The sequence below is a fragment of the Geotrypetes seraphini genome, chromosome 2 (genome assembly GCF_902459505.1).
Source record: "Geotrypetes seraphini chromosome 2, aGeoSer1.1, whole genome shotgun sequence".
Taxonomy (NCBI): Eukaryota; Metazoa; Chordata; class Amphibia; order Gymnophiona; family Dermophiidae; genus Geotrypetes; species Geotrypetes seraphini.
The window spans coordinates 325,291,613-325,312,914 of record NC_047085.1 but is presented as its reverse complement, the minus strand read 5'-3'; the positions used below and the strand labels follow the sequence as shown (position 1 = coordinate 325,312,914).

The 21,302-nt window shown below is 39.9% G+C and overlaps 1 protein-coding gene across 5 annotated transcripts in view; it reads right to left on the bottom strand.

The window, feature by feature from the left end:
* NEK10 (NIMA related kinase 10) overlaps positions 1-21,302 on the bottom strand; it is a 514,569-nt gene that overhangs the window by 94,729 nt on the left and 398,538 nt on the right. For all 5 annotated transcript variants that reach the window (XM_033930152.1, XM_033930153.1, XM_033930155.1 and 2 more), the window contains exons 28-29: positions 15,404-15,463; positions 7,425-7,550 (exon numbers count right to left, since the gene is read on the bottom strand). In XM_033930152.1, coding sequence (XP_033786043.1) covers positions 7,425-7,550; positions 15,404-15,463 — 186 coding nt within the window. The remainder of the gene's footprint in view (positions 1-7,424; positions 7,551-15,403; positions 15,464-21,302) is intronic.

Below are 21,302 nucleotides of genomic sequence, written 5' to 3'. Positions count from 1 at the left end.
CAGTCCTCACTGTAAACACCAGCAGAAGCTGAGGAAAGTCTCCTTCTCAGCAACAACTGACTCCCCCCACTTTAAAGAGGTCCAAGGTTTTTACCTTAATATCAGATCCATTAGGAATAAGTCAAAACTGGTCAAAGACTGGCTCGAGGAGACCAACCCTGACTTTGTCCTTTTAATGGAAACATGGCTAATCGCTGACAATGACATCATCATACGCGAGTGCCTCCCACTTGGTTTCAAAATCACTTCTCTACCCAGAAGTAGGGAAAGAGGGGGAGGATAAGCCGTCATTGTAAGAGACTCATATGAATCCACCATCATAGCTTCAAATTCCTCAGTGGACATGGAAATCCTTTCCTGCAAACTCTGGTCAGACAAATTAGAAGAGGCCTTAATCATCACGCTATTTTACTTTCCTCCAAAGAAATGGTCCACTGCCAAGGACACCTTCTTCGAATTCCTCCTTATAAACTCAACTGCTGGCCCCTACAACTTACTGACTGGTGACCTGAACATCCACCTAGAGCAGGTAGAGCAAAGCGACACCAAAGAGTTATTATGCTTTATCACTTCTCTCGACTTCCTTGTGCCACCCCCCGACAGAACCCATCTAAAAGGACATCAACTAGATCTAGTTACCTTTTCTTCTAAAGCCCCAGCCCATCCCAAAATGCTCTGGCACCAAACCACTTGGATCGACACCCTATGGTCGGACCATCATTTATGCAATTTCCAATTCAACTAGCAAACCAAATGCTCTCCAACCAAACCCCTGGAGAAAAAAAGGATTAGGAAAATGACAGGCACAGAGGCTTGATAAACCCAGTGGAATTCTGGTCACATTAAAATATCTCATCAGACTCCCCCTCTATTGACACCTGGACCAATACGAGCATGCAGATTCTTAACAAGATGGCCCCCATCAAACTAAGAAAAACAAGAAACCAAAACCTAGATGGCTGGTTTGATGCCGAGCTAGGAACAGTGAAATGAGAATTACGAAAACTGGAAAGATAATGGCTGAAATCTGGTGATAACATAGAAAGAACAAACTGGAGACTAAAATTAAAAGAATACATAAAACTTATAACTACAAAATGCACATATTTTTACGCAAAAAAAATAGACTATCCCAACACCAACACCAAGAACTTATTTAAACTAGTTAACAATCTCTACGATATACAGGCCTTTTCACTTCACACCACAGACTCCCCACCTTCAGCTGATGCGCTGGCTGAATTTTTTAACAACAAAATCAATATCCTAAGATCCAACCTACCACCCTCCACAACCAACCATCTGAACTACTCAGTCGCCCAACACACAAACGAACCCAGAGTAGACATGTTCTGGAACAACTTTTCTATCCCTACCTGGAATCACTTCAGCAAATTCTTCTCAAAATATGTCGATTCATACTGCAGATTAGACAGCTGCCCACCAAACGTCATGAAAGCTGCTCCAGTCACCTTCAAAGTCACATTATACGATTGGCTCTCCTCCCTATTACTGTCAGGTACATTTCCCGAGGAGTTAGGTCACATACTGATCACACTGATTGTAAAAAATCCCAAGGAATCTATCAAGCTAACATCTAACTACAGACCCATCGCAAACATTCCCTTTTTTGTAAAGCTGATGGAAGGCTTGGTAAACCAGGATTTAGTAACTCACCTGGACAAATTCAACATACTTCACAACAACCAATCAGGCTTTCGATCCGGGTTCAGCACGGAAACGGTTATTGCTTCATTACTGGATTCCCTCCTGAACCTATTCAGCCAAAGTTCTAGTGCACTAATCCTTCAACTAGACCTAAGCAGCGCCTTTGACTTGGTCGACCACACCATCCTAATTGACTGCTTGGAGACAATTGGTCTCTCAGGCAATATACAAAAATGGTTCCAAGGCTTCTTGACTAAATGATCGATCCGAGTCTATAGCGACAATATCCAATCCTCCAGCTGGGTAAACCCATGCGGTGTCCCACAGGGTTCCCCCCATCCCCCACGCTGTTCAACATTTACCTAGCCCCATTGGCAAATCTACTGCAAAAATTAAAAAAACAAATTTTACATTTACACCGATGACATCATCATAGTCCTGCCCCTAACAAGCCTGACTCCTGAGACGAAGATTCATCTAGCACTAACTCTAAAACAAATCGAAACATGGATGACAGAGTTCAAACTGAAACTCAACCCCGAAAAAACCAAATTCTTCCTGGCAAGCCCAAATGACAAAATCAAAGATACTAGAATAACCCTGAACTGACAGAACTTCCCTATTGTCGATACCATAAAAATCCTGGGAGTGACACTGGACTGCTATCTCACTCTAGATATGCACTCAGAGCTACTGATCAAAAAAGGCTTCTTGACTATGGAAACTAAGAACCATCAGAAAGTACTTCGACACAACATCATTCCGCTTACTGGTGCAATACTCCATTTTAAACCTACTCGACTATTGCAATATCATTTATCTGGGGTCTCTCAAGAAAACCATTCAAAGACTCCGAATCATACAAAACTCAGCTGTGTGATTGATTTTCGGCATAAAGAAATGGGATCACATAACCCCCTACTACCAAAAACTCCACTGGTTGCCCCTGGAGGCAAGAGTATTGTTCAAATTCACCTGCCTCTGTTTCAAATCCATTCTCGGTTTGGCCCCTCTATACCTGGTCTCCCACTTTAAACTAGACTGCTCCACCAGGCCTACATGCAGAATACGCATGTTTAGCCATCCTACAATAAAAACCTCCCGATACAAAAGATTCCTTGACAGAACGCTTGCCTTCCAAGCAAGTCTACAGAACGACTGGCTAAGCAGCATCATCATGCACTCCTCATCCTACCTCAACTTCAGAAAACTAGTTAAAACCAACCTGTTCAACCTATTTGTGACCAAGAATTCCTAAAGTCTTCACTGCTTATCCCACACTGTATGACCAGCCCTTCTTATTGTAAACCGCCTCGACCTACTTCTTATTGTAAACCCGCCCCTACAATGTTACCTTACTCTGTACAAATATTCATGTACTCAAAGACTTCATTGTTTTTTTTCGCTGTATATCCAGCTCTTCTTTATTGTAAACCGCCTCGAACTACTTTGGCTTTGGCGGTATATAAACAATAAATTATTATTAACGTACCTTTGTAAAAGGAGCCCTTAGTTCCCATATTTCATTTTACAGAACAAATGTCTTTTCAATAATCGCTTAAAATTACATAACTATTCCTGCTGGCATATATCCATTTTTGAGGGCCCTTGCATGAAAACATGCTCATTCTTGATACCTTCAGTCTCGGACACTTAACAGGTGGGATGTACAAGTCAACATGTTGAACAGAACATAATTTTGGTAATGTAACATAGGGCAGAATACTATCCGTCAAACCTTTTGGTGCCAATCCATGCACACAAAGATAGACCATCACCAACAATTTCTATCATATTCAATGTTTCAATTTCAGCCAATATAACTTCACATAGTGTTCTGTAACATGTTCATGCCTCCCCTATTGAAACAGTGACCTGACAATCAAATTTTGCACAACCTGCAAGGCACTTAGCTTCGTTGAAGGTAAGCCCAAAAGAACCAGATTACAGTAGTCAAGACTTGATAACACCATGGATTGCAAAATGATCTTAAAAGTGCTATCTAACAAATACAACCTAAGTTTACTCAAGAGGCGCAGCTTTAAAAAAATTTTGTATATCATTACCTGAACGTGGCCTCTAAATGTCAGACTGGAATCCAGTAGGAGGTAATTCTATACAGCTGGCACTAACCTACATGTGCCAGAATACTAGCATATACTGTATATACACGTATGCATGTACATACCAAATTCCCACATATGCACTATTTTGTAAATATACACATATCTTAAAAAAAAAAAAAAAAAAAAAGGCAATAGGGCAGCTGATCTTCAAGATCCAATGTGGTGGAGAAAAAAAGTGGATCAGATGAAAAGGTCCTTTTAAAAAATATTTATTAATAAGTTAACTCTTAAATTAGACTGTAGCCCAACACGGTCATGTTTTGCTCCTTCCAAGGACTGCATTAGGGGCTATAAGAACCACTAGGTATGTGAATGAGATGTCATCTAAATGGTAGATTTTTCCAAGCTTCTGTGTAGCTGCAGCAGCAACGGCATGCAGTCCCTTGTTATACTAATTGATTTATTGATATCAATATAATAAGAGAAGGTGCGAAACACGGCCATATTGGGCTACTGTCTGTCTGAAGTGTTTCTTATTAATAAATATTTTTGGAAAGGACCTTCTCAAATAATACACACATACAGTATCTGTGATAACTCATATAACAAAGAAGAGAAGAGGTGTGGAACCAGTTCCTGGACTTCCAAGAGTTAAAATTGCAAAGTTTATTGCTGAATCCTCTGAGAGAAGCAGTCCTGTGCATCCAAGGGTTCAGGGTACAGAAACCAGTACTCCACAGGAAACTCAGGACTGACTGTTTTTGATTCTTTGTTACTGCATCTCAAGGACCCCTGAGGAAGCCTATATAAAGCCGAAACATGGCCCATGTAGGGTCTGGTCATTGTTTTTGCAGTGTCATCACTATATTTGTTGGAAATAGATTTTGTGATATATTTTATTTGTTTTATACACCAATAAACTTAGCAATTTTAACTCTTGAAAGTCCAGGAATTGGGTCCACATCTCTTCTCTTCTGTGTTACCTGGTCTTTTGTGGTACCAAGGTCCATTCCTGTGGTGGGTAGAACCGTCTTTGTGACCTAGACCGACCCCCACAGTGTCGTTCGTTATTTGAAGAGCCCATAAACAAATGCATATTTATACATTTTAGATACACAAATATGCACTAATCTGTAAATACACACATATCTGTGATAGCACATATACACATGTATCCCCCTTTATCAAGCTACACTAGAGGTTTTTAGCACGGTAAGTGCCCCGCTGATCATAGGAACTCTATGAGCATTGGAACATTTACCGCACTGGATTGCACTAAAAAGCTTGATAAAAAGGGCCCTGCTGGATACACAAATATGCACATATTTATAACAGTGCATACACAGTACATGTGCCGGATACACAAATATACATCATTCTGTTATTACATACATCTGCAATAGTGCATATTTTCAGGTGGGTATTAACATTGGCAAGGTATGGGTTGGTGCACATTTACATGCATAAAATACAGAATACTATAAGTTATACTCATATCTGTAGAACTTAGGCATGAACATGCCAGTTCTATAGCTGATATAAGCGTTCACACCTAAACACATAAATATCCAGTTTTACTAGCATTCTATAAAAGAAAATAGGCAGCTACTTTTTTTTCTCTAGAATATGCATCTATTAGGTGCCATCTGGCGGGTTAAAATATAGGCACATTGTTACAGAATTACTTCACAAAGTATCCCAACATCTGTTTTTATCAGTATAATAAATTTTATTTTACTTTTAAGAAAAAGATGCAAAAACTAAAATGAAACCTGGAATCTAGTGTAAAGAAAGGCATCAATGCAGGTAGTGGTAATACATTTATGAAGTTAATGAATGGCTTAAAATGCAAGATCTGAGGACTACTAAGTTTTTTCAGACCCCTTAATCATATTACAAATTCATTAGCCTAGAAAATGTACCACTTCTGTCTCACTACTCTGTTTTCTTTTAACAACCTTTGGTGCGTTAACAAGAGACCTATTTTCTACTTCTTACTAGAAAACTAATTGGATGCACTTGAGTTATCCAGTGAAATCAAATGTGAAACAGGAATACATTGTACTGTGGCAATTTTTTTAAGTCAGTTTCTGATAAAGAACATTTTCTAAATCCCTAACTTTTTGTCATGTTTTATAAAATGGATAACAACACGCAAAACTACACTATTCTGTAAGAGCACGCCCAAGTGGCATACTCCCAAATTCTAAACATTAGCATTTGCACTCCATCACTTGCAGCTGAAAGCTTCATACCCTCAACCAATAATCACATAATTTGATTTTATTGGAATATATATTTAGCCACAGCTTTATTATCTATCATAATATAATCTCCACTTACAATACAATCCATGGCCAAAACCAACAAACCCCCAATGCATATTTCACACACACACACACCCTCCAGGGAGCTATTTGATGTTGAAATTAGCTCCCGTAATTCTTTAAACTCTATAAAATCCCCCAAATATGACCAACGGTGATAGCAGGCAATGCTTCCACTCGCAACGGTATCACCTATGAGTGTTACATTTATTTATTTATTAACTGCTGATCTCCCAGCTCCAACTAGGCCAGTACCCAATTTCCACCCTGTCCAAAGCTGTAACCGCCTCCCCCATCCCAAAAGCTCAACCAAACCCACCCAAATCCACATAAAACTTGTAAAACAATCCCCAATGCTAACACAAGACATACTACTTAGGCCTTAAGAGGAATAGAAATGTAAAAAATAAATACCCCGAAGAGACTACTTTCCTCACAGAACTCCCTCCAGCCCTCCACAAATGTCCAACCAATCCTGCAACTGCTCTACCCTCATCTCGTCCAAAACCTCTCTAATTCCTTTTTTCTTATAAGCTGTGTGTCTTAACCCTTTCTAATCTCCTCTTTTACACTCATCAATCTTTATTGTATAGACCCTTAACATTACCTAATATATACCCCTCACACCATCTGCTCCTCCTTTTCACCCACCCCACCATCCAAACAATATTACTAACAGGTGATTTTGGCTCAGCCAATGTTATATCACACTAGATGAATCTAGTGTTCTTCTTTAAATGGCACCTAATCTTGGGCATGTACATCAGTGTGCATAACCGAACTACAGAATGACACGGTGACAGAATTCATCACTGTTCCTGTCCCACGGATAACTACGAGAAATCATCCCCATGTCATTCTTTAAGGAGAGAGGGAAGAATCAGAGTATGGATTAGCACAGCCACTGACCCTCAAACCTTGCATTAAAGAATGCTGGTGAAGAAGGACTGAGGTTGAGATAGACACTAAAGAATGACACGGGATGGTTTCCTGTGGTTATCCGCGGGGACATTAATGGTGATGAATTACATTACATTAGTGATTTTTTATTCCGCTTGTACCTTGCGGTTCAAAGAGGATTCATTGTATCATTCTCTACCATGTACGTGCACATGGCCCATCAGTTTTTAACACGCAGTTTTGAGAATCTAGCCCTCAGTGTAGATTTAAGCAAGCAGAAGCCTCTCCTGCCTGCTTAACCACACTGAATATTGACCCCTTAATTTTTATTGAAAAAAAAAAAGGTAAGTATTTTTCCAATGGAATGATAAGCACATCATTGTTATTTTAAACTCGGAGCTCTCTCAAAACTCTAATATATTTTTACATATCCTTCTGAAAATAAGCTAGTAAGAGTTTTCACCTGTTACGTGATTGCTTGATATGGAGCTCTGCGAATGGTAACGTCTCCTCTGGTTATTGATGACGGTTGATACAGAGAATTGCTGAGACCTAACTCCATTTGGCAAACTGGAGGGACAGCTATAATCTGTCAAAGAGATACATGCCAGTCAGCAAACAACAAAATTCTGATTTAGCAATTACACTTTATGTTGTCAGTAGATTTTAATACTTGATACATAAAATTGCAAATCTTGTCTAAGTTGTGCATGCCATAACATCAAGATTGGATTATTGTAATGCACTCTATAATGGTTTAACTATAAAAGGTCTGCACTAGCTCCAATTGATTCAGAATGCTTCAGCAAGACTAATGGAAGGCTATAAATGATATGACCACATCACACCATTTTTACAAAAACTTCACTTGCTATCAGTACAATACAAAGTTCAATTTAAAACCATGTGTCTGATCTTCATGGCCCTCAGAGGAAATGGCCCAATGTACTTAAACAGGATCTCCCTCTACACACCTTCAAGGTCACTAAGGTTCTTCCAAGGAGTATCCCTAACTACACCCTTTCCAAAGGATATCACATGATGTCATACCCACCAGTAAGCTTTCTCCAGAGTAGCCCCCACTCTCTGGAATGCACTCCCTGAAAGGCTATGTTTAACACAAGACTACCTCTACTTCAGGATGCATATGAAAGCTTGATTCTTCACCCAAGTAACTAACTTGCTAGTCACACACATAAGGAGTAACATTTGGCTGCACATACTCTAGCAGGACATTCACTCCTACCCTAGATGAGATAATTTTCAAGATTATGTTTACTTCAGGAAGCAGGTGAAAGTTTGATTCTTCACCCAAGCCTTTAATGAAAGAAGTACCTAGCTTGCTAGTCACACACATAAGGAGTAACACTTGGCTGTACATACTATAGCAGAACATGTTTATTCACTCTTACCCTAGATGAGATAATTTTCAAGACTATCTCTACTTCAGGAAGCAGATGAAAGTTTGATTCTTCACCCAAGCCTTTAATGGAAGAAGTAACTAACTTGCTAGTCACACACATAAGGAGTAACACTTGCCTGCACATATTATAGCAGGACATGTTTATTCACTCCTACCCTAGATGAGATCATTTTCAAGACTATCTCTACTTCAGGAAGCAGATGAAAGCTTGATTCTTCACCCAAGCCTTTAATGGAAGAAGTAACTAACTTGCTGGTCACACACAAAAGGTGTAACACTTGGCTGCACATACTACACGTCTCCCTCTGTATCCACGTGGGTTAGAGGCAGAGCCGGCCTGCGAATATTAAAAAAACGTGAATAATATTCAGGCTGGCTCTGACCCACCCCCCACTTCCCCCTGGCATCCCTTAAGCCTTACCTGGTGGTCTAACGGGTTTTTGGGGCAGGAGCAATCTTCCTATGCTCCTGCCTCATGCAGATCACTCATAGACTATGGGAGCTCACGGCAGCCATTTCCTATGAGTGATCTGCACGGGGCGGGAGTGTAGGAAGATTGCTCCTGCCCCAAAAACCCACTAGACCACCAGGTAAGGCTTAAGGGGGGTCTAAGATGGCTTAAAAATAGCCCATAAAATGAAAATGGCTCTAAAAAAAATCTCGAATAACCGAATCCGTGGATGCTGAAACCGTGGATTCGGAGGGGGAAGTATATAGCAGGACATGTTTATTCACTCCTACCCTAGATGAGATAATTTTCAAGTACCAGTCTGACCTCATCTGCAGCTTTCTTCAAATTAGTCTCTTGTTTTCTAACCTCTGTTACTCTTATCTCTTCTATCTATATAATCTTTCTCTGCTTACATCCTATGCTGTCTATTAAAATATTTTGTCACACATTGTGTTGACTGTAATGTAACATTCTATGCCATATTTTAGGGCTCATTTAAAAGCACTTGACACACAAAGTACCATAGGTGTGTCTAAGTATTTTAAAATGAGCCTCTTTGTATTGTAATCTAAATATTTTTTTTTACTGTTGTAATTGTCTATTGCTTATGTTTGACTTATTCTTGTTGTATACTGCTTTGACTGAACACTTCAAAAAGGTGGTAAATAAATAATGTGACTATTATGTGACTCAAATTATACAAATGCTACAAAGTAATAGAGAACTTTATTAAGTGTATTTTTGTGGCATGAATTTGAGTGTTACAGTACAGGAATGATAAAAATAAAATGTTTAATGGTATTTAATTGTGTTTAATATATTTCTTCATGGACAAACAGGATGAGTCATCCACTTGGTGATATCATCCAACGATGTCTTGGATGCACTCACTTTCCCATAGCTCAGAAAGACCTTTTGAAAAGATCCCCATGAAAATTGCAAGCAGTCCCCATCCAAAAGCCAGCCCACTACCTCCCTCAGTCTATTTTATCTACCATGTCAGATGAATAGATCTTTCTACCCTCCTGTTTTAACTTTATTTTTATTTTATCTTCTTCCTATGAAGTATGTCCTTTACACTATTTTTCATTTCTTTTTCCTCCAAATGAAATCCACTCCCTGGGAATTTTATTCATGCCCTGTAGCTGTATACTGAGATCCCTAGGATGTCATGTGGACCAAGAGACTTCGGGACATGATCCACATTAGAGAATGACACGGTGACAAAATTCATCACCGTTCCCGTCCCCGCGGATAACCGTGGAAAATAATCCCATGTCATTTTCTAGTGTCTATTTCAACCTCAGTCCTTCTACACCAGCATTCTTCAAAGCAAAGCTTGCGGGTCAGTGATTGTGGCCATTCATACTCTGATTCTTCCCTCTTTCCTTAAAGAATGACATGAAGATGGTTTCCCGTGGTTATCCATGGGGACGGGAACGGTGATGAATTTTGTCACCGTGTCATTCTCTAATCCACATCAAAGATCTTGCTCCTGCTGAACCTGCAACAAGGTGGCTAAATATATTGACCTTCTGCATGACCTAGTCCTTGATGGACTCCATATCCTTGTTTCTACTCTTCAAAGCCTCACCAATCATCCCCTACTAGATGCCCCCTATAAAGTCACCTTCACTAAGCACCACCGCTCCTCTTTCACATCCTTGGAATAATCATTCTCACCTGCTCTCTAAGGAATAGTGCATTAAAAAATGCCAAGCAAATGGGAAACAAAGTTGTAAATAGTCAAAATGTTGGATAAATACAGTATTTTGTTCCCCAGTGGAAGATGATGGTTGATGCTTATGGGATTTAGGATAGGGTTTATGTGGGTGGACAGGGAGTGGTGGGGTGGTAGTGGGGGAAAGGGAGTCTCACAGGAAAGGAAGGTAATGGTAAAGGGTCATGGATTTGATAAACAGCCTTTCTATGGTACATCCAGAACAGTTTACATTTATTAAATGCATGTGCTTTCTCTGTGCTTAGTGACCTCACAATCTAAGGGGGGGGGGGGTTGTAACTGTGGCAATGGAGGGTCACAAGGAGCCATATTGGAAATTGAATCCAGTTTCCCTGGTTCTAGTCCACTGCACTAACCATTAGGCTGTTCCTCCACAAAAGCACACTAAAAAAAAACTTCAACCAGGGGAACAATTCATACTTGTCTGAAATGTTATAATATAAATCTTTGCATGTTTGCCAATGGAAACAATGAGCACAGTGTATTAATACTTGCTATAAATCCTTTCTGCTTGTCAATAAAGATATTAGAAAAAATATACTAGTGGAACCCAGTATTGGTGTACCTTCCATACAGGTACTAGCAATTATATCAGCCAGAAAACTGGGTATACCTGTAGGCGCCTAAATATGTCAAAAGCATGCTTACACTATTCTGTAAATCATATATATAAATGGCAGCCCTTCCTATGCTCGACTCATGTGAATGACTTTTGCATTTGGGCATGATCCTACTTACGTGTGTCCTTACAAAATAGTACTCAGTAATTTTACTGCCACTTATGAGCATAAAAGAAGATTTTCTGTACATTAACATGTACTTGTGGTGCACAATTATAAGTTCCCTGTTATAGAATTGCCCTTCAACTACCGTATTTCCCCAAAAATAAGACCTACCCAGAAAATAAGCCCTAGCATAATTTTCAGGATAGGTCTTAATATAAGCCCTACCACCAAAAATAAGCCCTAGTCGCTGGCAGCAGTGTTTCCCCCCGCCCCTTCCCTCCCACGCCGACCCTCTCATTCAATCCCTGACTGCAAGACCGAAATGCCTGGTAACAAACACCAAATGGCAGTACAGGCTGCATCATGGCCTTCTCATGCCTGGGCGTTCCATGCCATGTTGCTGATGACAGCATCAGTGATGCGGCAGAGGAACACCTGGGCATGAGAAGGCCACAATGCAGCCTGTGCTGCCGACGCTGCCGTTTGTTACCAGGTATTTCTGTCTCGTGGTCAGGGTTAGGATGGGAGGGAAAGATGAAAGGGTCAGCGGGTGCGCAGCGGCAGCAGCTGCGGCAGGGGGGATGGGAGGGATAAAAAGATGCTCCCCCATAGTCTGCCATCTCCGTCTTCTTCCCTTCAGCGTCTTCTCCCCATTCTCTGTCTTCCCCATTTCCCTTCAGAGTCTTTCCCTAATCTGTCTTCCCCATTTCCCTTCAGCGTCTTTTCCCGCTCTGTTTCCCATTTCCCTTCAGTGTCTACTCCCTGCTCTCTGTTCCCCATTTCCCTTCAGCATCTTCTCCCCACTCTGTCTACCCCATTTCCCTTCAGTGTCTTCTCCCCACTCGCTGTTCCCCATTTCCCTTCAGCATCTTCTCCCCACTCTGTCTTCCCCATTTCCCTTCAGCATCTTCTCCCCACTCTCTGTTCCCCATTTCCCTTCAGCATTTTCTCCCCACTCTCTGTTTCCCATTTCCCTTCAGCATCTCCTCCCCATTCTGTCTTCCCCATTTCCCTTCAGCGTCTTCTCCCCAATCTGTCTTTCCCATTTCCCTTCAACATATTCTCCCCACTCTGTCTTCCCCATTTCTCTACAGCGTCCTCTCCCCACTCTGTCTTCCCCATTTCCCTGCAGCGTCTTCTCCCCACTGTCTTCCACATTTCCCTTCAGTGTCTGTTCCTCCCCACCCCCCTTCAACATCTGTTTCCACCACCACCCTTCCCTCTCGCCACCCCCTTCAGCACCCCTTGGACGGTCTGAGCATCTCCCTCCCTCCCCCTTACCTTCTTGGCGCATTAGTGTAATTTGTGCAGGCCGCCGGAACCTGTCTGAAGTCGTGTCAGAGAAGAAGCTTCTGCCCGCAGACACACGCAACTTCAGGCAGGCTCCGGCGGCCTACACAAATTACAATAACGTACCAGGAAGGTAAGGGGGGAGGGAGGGAGGTAAATGCAGCTAGTAAGTAGGAAGGAGGGAGGGAGCAGTGCATGATCAGTGATTGCACGCGTTCCCTCCTTTAACTGTGGAGATTCACCGCTACCGTGTCATTCTCTACTGCAAGGGTTCTGCTGCACAGGGGAATGGGAGGGAGGGATAGAAAGATACTGCACAAGGGGATAGGTGAGAGGGGAGGAAAGATGCTGCACATGAGGGGGAGAGAAAGGAAATAGGAAGAATTGGGGTGATGGAGAGGGAGAGATGATCATTGTAAAAAATCATGGAAAAAAATAAGACCTACCCCGTAAATAAGATCTAGGGCTCCTTTTACTAAGCTGCGTTAGGGCATTAATGCACAGAATAGCATGTGCTACAATGCCACACGCGCTAGACGCTAATGCCAGCATTGAGCTGGCATTAGTTCTAGCCACGTAGCATGGGGTTAGCACGCGCTACTCTGCTGCGTGTGCTAAAAACACTAGTGCACCTTAGTAAAAGGAGCCCCTAGTGCCTTTTTTGGGCCCAAAATTAATATGACAGTGTCTTATTTTCGGGGAAACACGGTATATATGAAAAAGTAACCTAGTCATGAAAGGGCCACAAAAGCTAGGATTCAAATCTCTTCCTTTCACTAATGCTCCTTGTGGCCTCACACAATCATGTACTTCTTAGATTGTAGACCCTTTTGGGCTTTAGGGCAAATTGCCAAAAATTTCTGAAATATTTAGAAATCTGAATTGTAAATTCAATTTTTCAGTTAATAAGACTCTCTGAAGTGCATCTTGGTTCACATTAGAGATGTATTGAGACAGGAAATGTTTTACAAGAGGTGCAAAATCAGCTTATATCAAACAGCTTTGGAGGAGAAACTAGAGTTCAATATTTAAAAAATCTTAAAATATCATTACGTCATTTCTACAGGACAAAGAAATGCTGTTGAAGTTATACTTTAATTTAAAACAAGTCACCTATTTAGGTGAAAGGATATATATATTCCCAGACGTCTCTAAATGGGCACAGTCAGGAGAAAATAATTTTTATTATTGCGTCCAAAAGTGATTGCCTTGGGGACAGTTGTTTCAATTAAGATTTCCTTGAAAATGTTTTTATTTCCCATCAAGGGAATAAATATATATTTTTTGATCCTGCCCAACTAGGCTTTTTTCTTGAGGGTAAAGGAGTCTCGATGCAGCCAAAATGAAACATGTTATTTAGTGCGGTGACTAATTTAAAAGGATAGGTTAACATCAATTGCTGCTCTATTTTCTTTATTCTTTATTTCTCATTGTATATGAATTCCCCTTTTCCCGAGGGGTTTTCCTTAATTTTGCTCCTGCTCACCAGATTGTTGACTGTATTATGATAAGTATTTCATTGTTTCATTTCTTGGTGATTAGTCTGAATAACTAAATGATGATATACTCTTGTATTTCCTTTTACATCAATGTATTTTGGATGTATTGAAATGATTAAAAAAAAAAAAATTTAAAATATCATTACGTCATATTAGTCTTTGTTTTTACATATATATTTTGTTTTACCTTAGTCTTTTCAGTAATAGATATTTAGAGGTTCTTTTACTAAAGTCTAGCGTATACTAAGTGCCATATGGTCCACAGGTATAAAATAAGATGTGCAGCATTTAGCGGGCACTAATCCCGTTAGCAAATGTAAGCTTTAGTAAAAGGGCCCCTTAGGTAGCAAGGTTGCATAGCAAATATTTTGATTTGTTTTCAGTTCATGTGGGCATTTCCCCTCATTTTTATATTTGTTCCAGTGGTTATGCACATTTGCTTGATTAAAAATTTTTAAATGTGCATTAATTGACTTAATGAGCTTTAATTCATAGGTTAAAGCATGTTAAATTGATTCTGTGTGCAAAAGCTTTTTTTTTTAGGTGTGTTAATGAATGTGCACAGAACTATCGAGTATAGTAGGTATTCATTTATCCTCGGAGGGTTTACAACTTTGGGCCCCTTTTTATAAAGCTGCAGTAGCAATTCCTCTCTGATAAATGCAGGGAAGCCCAAAGGAACTGAATAGGCTTCGGTGCATTTGTTACAAGAGAATCACTACCATGGCTTTGTTAAAAGGGGCCCTTTGCGCCTTAGCAATGGAGGGTTAAATGAGTTGTCTGCCATACTCAGTTTCCTAAATTGTAATTTGCCTTGAACTCAGATTTGGAAAAAGTAAGTTAATCTAAAAAAAATAAATAAATAACATTTCTGACATATTCGTAGGTGTCAGTCAAAGGCACAACCTGAGTTTTCACTATTTGTCCCTATTCCCTAGCTAGATCATATTCAGGCTACTCATTTACTACCACCCTCCCCTCCCCCCCTCTTTTACAAAGCCGTGCTAGAAGCTGCTGCTGCAGTAATCGCTCGGATGTCCATAGGGAATTAATGAACGTCGGAGTGTTTGCCGCATGGCAGCCACTAATGCAGCTTTGTAAAAGAAGCCCTTACGTTGTTAAAAGAAGCACTGACAAAGAAAGGTTGGTAGTATCCTATGAACCTACTCAGTGTGCTGGGGTGAAAAAATGTTCTTAGGTTACTTAATGCTTCTGTTATAATATTTCTGCATTGTATAAATCTGACAAGATTGAAATAAAGTCTTGTAAAAATAAATAAAATTGTTCTGGATAAATACATGAAACAAACTTACCAAACACATTATTAGAACTATCTGATACATCCAGATCATCATCTAATTCAGAGCAGACTTCTGGACAAAAAGAAAAGGCTTATTGGCACAGGGTGTAGAGTTTTCACAGCAGTTACTATTAGTAGAAACATTTTACTTATGTTAAAAGAATGTCTGAATATTTCCCTCCTTCACCATAATAAATAAAACTGTGCATATTCTTCCACAATACAGACATATGAAGCTATATTGAGATGACACATTTCTAGGGAAGTGTTTATTGTATTTATGAAATACTTATTTGCAAGAAGCTCACTGGTTGCCGATGGAACACAGAATCACTTACAAAATTCTTCTATTAACATTCAAGACCAGACAAAACAATCACCCTGAATTTATTAATAATCTTCTTACTCCTTATAATCCTTCTAGGACTCTAAGATTAACAGCTAATAACCTTTTTTCTATGCCGTCACTGAAGTATATAAATACAATGAGGTCTACTATCTTCTCTGTTACTGCCCCCACTCTCTCGAATAGTATCCCAAATTATTTACACAAAGAATCTATTCTTAATCATTTTAAGATGAAGCTAAAGACATTTCTTTTTCTTGATTCTTTTGAGACCTAACTGTCCTTTTAAGGGCAATTGAGATCAACACTATTGTGTTCTACATTATTTATAGCAGTTCCTACTATTGTTTTTCCCCTAATTGTTCTCTTTTACTTTGACTATTGTAGTTCTTGCCTTTTTACCTTTTGTTCCTGTTTGTCTTTGTTTTTAAATAGTCTCGAGCGTTATTGTTTTCGTTTGGTTAAGCATTGTCAGCTTAAACTTGTATTTTTAGCTAAAATATGTTTTATGTTTTTATGATTTTTGTACACTGCCTAGAAGGTTGATTGGGCGGTATAAGAAATTCTAATTAAACTTGAAACATATTTAAAGTAATTTTCTATCTATGTTATATAGTATCACAGGGTAATGAGTAAACTTCACCCGCAAAAAATGGCTTTTATAAAATTAAATCACTCGCACTCCGCTCGTATAGTCTATTTATACTTAGAGCTTGGTATTCGTTCAGGAAAAGGCCTCAGAAATAGGGAGTACTACGCTTATAGTTTCAGTGGTAATTATCACTGGCCAAAAACCTGCTCTTTTATTTCATTATCCATATTGTGTTTCTACTAATTCAAACTTTTGTGATACATTAAATATTTATACCACTCAGTTAGGATTGTTTATAGTTTTATATAATTAACCCATGCTATATCTGCTGTAAATGGACACATGTGAAAAGCCAGGCACATTTACATGATCCATGTGTAAGTAAGCAAGTCCCAGGGCATAGTTTTATAGCTCTAGGCACAATCACACAGTACCCACATAGATGTGTAAGAGGGGAAGTTATCAATGTGAGCTACAGTTAAGACATGCTATTTTACTGTTTAACCCAGTTATTAGTAACTAGATCTCACTGCATAAAATGGATCTGTACGTAAATAACACATTGAGAACATAACACATTTAACAGTAGCCCATGTTCTCATATGAGGAAAGGCTGAAGAGGTTAAGGCTTGGAAAAAAGACAGCTGAGAGGAGGTTATGACTGAGGTTTACAATATCCTGAGTGATGCAGAATGAGTAAAATCATTTTTTTTTTTACTCTTTCATAAAGTACAAAGACTAGGGTACACGTAATAAAGTTACATGGGAATACGTTTAAAATGGATAGGAGGAAATATTTTTTCACTCAACGAATAGTTAAGCTCTGGAACACATTGCCAGAGGATATGGTAACAGTAGTTAATGCAGCTGAGTTTAAAAAAAGGTTTGGACGAGTTCCGAAGGAAAGGTCCATAAGGTTACTATGGAGACAGACATGATGGAAGCCCTGCTTGCCCAGGGATTGGTAGCATGGAATCTTGCCAATATTTAGGTTTCTGCCAGGTACTTGTGGCCTTGATTGGCCACTGTTAGGAACAGGATACTGGGCTACATTGACCATTGGGCTGGCCCAGTATGGCTAATCTTATGTTCTTGATAACTATGCCCCTTAGTATGCCATTTTTGAAACTTATATGTCTAAATGCTTCCAATAAAGTACATTATTTAATTTAATTTATTTTATTTCTTCCATTTGTGCTTTGCACATACCTATACAAGCTCTTGGCGACATTACAGACGAAAGAGTTAGAAGAGGGTAGGGAGGACAATGGAGGGCAGGAAGATACAGGAGGAGAAGAGGATACAAGTGATTATGTGCCAAATAGATGAGTTTTCAGTTTCTTCTGGAATTTGGTGTGGTTAGGTTCCGTCCTGGTCATTTCAGTAAGGTCATTCCAAGTTTTTAGGCATTGAGGAATACAGTTTTCATAGCAATTTTCACTCCAGAATATTGTTACCCAAAATGAACACTACTGTTAAACCTATACATTAGGGATATAATCATGGAAGAGTCTTGGGAGCCTGTCCAACCCAATTTGGATTTGGAACCCTCCAAAACTGATGCACTGTCTGCTGGTTTGGCTGTCAGTGGTCGCCAAGCCCTGCCAGCAGAAATCCACCTCAAGTGATATCTCTTTTTCAGAGCTGTTGCACTGCCTTCCAAGCTTCTTCTGTTCCCATCCCCCACCCCCAACACACACATGCACGCTCGATTTTAGTGAAATTGAGCATGCGTGGGGGAGGCCCTTGATTTATTTTATGAAAGAGTTTGTTTAAATTCTAATTTTATATTGCTGGGATAACTTTTTTTTCTTATCGTATTAGAGAGGAATTAGCTTAATTTTCTTTTTAAGGAGCTTCTTTGGTTGCTTGCTTGCTCTAGGATTGCTTTTTTGCCTCCATTTCAAAAGGAGAGGTGATCTAATTAATCTCTTTTGAAGTCCATGTACTTCGGAGGGTTAGATCTCATACAAAAGATAGTTGTTTCTTTTAACCTACAGAACAGCTGTGGAAGAGCTAGAGGCTTTGGCAGGGCTTTTTCTGTTTTTTCTTTTCTTTCAACGGATGCAAATATTTCTGCAACTGCAGTATGGCTGGGAAATATTGTGTCACCTACGCGTAAGCTTCTGCCTCTGTGTAGACAGAAAATGTAATTTAAGTATGAGATGTTTTCAGTTTGAATCCCTTATGAAAGAAGTGAAGGAAGGTACTGAGAGAAATATGAGTATATCAATATAATGCTTCATGAGGCATCAAAGATTTCTAGCAGTGGGGAAGAAGCTGTGCTCAAAGAGGAATACTGGACTTAGATCATGATCTAAACCAGTGGTTCTTAACCTTGTTGGAGGTACTGAACCCCACCAGTTTCATATGTGTGTTCACCGAACCCTTCTTTATTGGAAAAATAAAATATGATTTTTACAAATTCAAAACATAGGTTTACAGTGAGGGAAAAAATAATATCAATTTTGAAAACAAAAAAGTTCTCCTATATTTCGAATAATAATAACATAATAATGAAATTTACTGCAAATCAGTGTGACTTCTGCTGTTACCTCTCAGAGACCAGTTCAGAAATGCGCGGGTTTACCTTGGCAAGTGCCACTCTCATGTCATTTTCGCAACAAAGTCTGTTCCTTTTCTTCGTTTTTATGTCCAGCATCCTCGAAAAGGATATGTTGTAACAAACGGTATGAAAATTTCCAGAGCATTCTTAGCAATAACAGAGTACATTACCAATTGTTGACACCAAAACGTTGAGAGCATTGTTGTTCTGAAGAGTTGCTGTTGAACCTGGCTCTGCTGAATTTCAATGATTTCATCGAGGTATTCATCATTGACATCTGTTGTCTCAACACTAAACGTGAACGGCTGTCTCACCCATGCTGGATATGACTCTCTTGTAGGGAAGTATCCGTCGAGAGACTTTGTAAGCTCATCTAAGTGCGTGGCAATAGTTTGCTTCAGTTCAACGGGTACAGAAATATCCCCAATTCCAGATACATCTTCGATCTTACTTACACAGTTGTCTAGCAGGGGAAAGTTTGCGAAGTTATCGTTTTCTGTTCGTCGTTTCCATAATGGTAGCTTTTTTTGAAAAGCTTTCAGGTTTTCTTCTGCTTCGATGATGTTGACTCCACCACCCTGCATCTGCTTATTGAGATGATTGAGAGCTGCAAAGATATCAGCCATATATGCTAAAATGAGAATGAACTCAGAATTTTTGAAGCAATCTGCATGACAATGTTGCTGCTCTTGCAAAAACAGAGCTAATTCCACACGCATGGCAAAAACACGATTCAGCACCTGTCCCCGGGATAACCACCGAACGTTAGAATGGTACAGAAGTACCTCGAATTCAGATCCCATTTCTTTATACAGCTCCTTGAAGATGCGGTGCTTCAGAGCATTATTTCGCACATAGTTCACGCATTCCACAACAATTTTTAAAACTTCTGCCAGTTTTGGAGGCAAGGTTTTTGTTGACAACGCATGCCTGTGTAGAATGCAATGCGTAACAATGATGTGTGGTGCATCGGCATTCACTACCGCACCAAAACCGGACTTTCTTCCGAGCATGGCTGGAGCTCCGTCCGAACAAACTGCAGAAACCATATCCCATGAAAGATTGTTGTCTTTGAAGAAGTCATCCACAAGTTTCTTCACATCAGTTGCCTTAGTTGTTGTTGTAAGAGGCTTACAAAATAAAAAATCTTCCTTTATCACGTCGTCTTTCACATAGCGCACGAATACTGCAAGCTGGCTTAGATTGGAAACATCTGTGGTCTCGTCGAGTTGAAGGCTGAATTTTGCCGGGCTTGAAATCAGATCTGCAACTACTTGAGCCAAGATGTCTTTGCTCATGTCCTCTATTCTGTTGCTGATGATGTCATTTGAAAGAGGAATTTCAGATAACTGAACTTCAGCCGCTTTTCCCAGCATGATATTCGCCATCTTCAACACAGCTGGTTTTATGAGTGTTTCACCAATGGTGTGTGGTTTGCCCTGCTTTGCAATCAGGTAAGCAACTTCATACGATGCTGTGAGGATCGGTTTGTTGATGGGTACAAAGCCGAGAACAGGCAGAGTAGCCTTTTCATCGAATCTTGCTCTCTTCACCTTGAATTCAGCGAGCGTTGTGTTCTTGTATTTTCCATCTCCATGCAGCTTAAGGAAGTGTTCCCTTAGTTTTGCCGGAGCTAGACTAGAATTACTCAACTTGGCATTGCAAATCATGCAATTAGGACGCTGACTCCCATCACGTTCCGTTATACATGTGAATCCATATTGTACATATTCATCCGACCACTTTCGTATTTTGCTCGACATAGTTAGTAAGGGATTAAAATATTAAGATAGGTGTCACACGATGTACCATCACAACAGTTACAATTCGACTACTGTGCGCATCAAATCCCTTGCAGCACAGATAGGCCAAGTGATGTTGCGTGATCACCTGCAGCCAATTATGGACAAGCGGGGCGTATCATCACGAATCATAAGCACTTCGGTCACGTTCAATCATCTATCAGTTAAATCACAAATTTTGATCAGGAATTGATTGATGTATATAAGGCGTTAGTTACAGATTGATAGATCAAGAAACCGAGTACACGATCAGTCTTGATCAAAATCATTGAATAACTGATAGATGATTGAACGTGACCGAAGCGCTATATGAGTCGGAGGTGTGTTTTGACCTCCGCCGAACCCGCAAGACTGACTCACCGAACCCCTGGGGTTCGGTCGAACCCAGGTTAAGAACCACTGATCTAATCTAATCTGGGATTTCTAGGTCACACGGTGCCTAACTAGGTTCAAAGTGACTTACAATTCAATACAAAGTATTTAGGAGATATAATAATAATAATAACTATTATATCCCATCATACCTTTCAGTTCAAGACGGTTTACAACAAGAGATGGTGTAGGAATGCAGCGAAGTTAGATCAAGAGCATGAAGTAGGAGTAAAC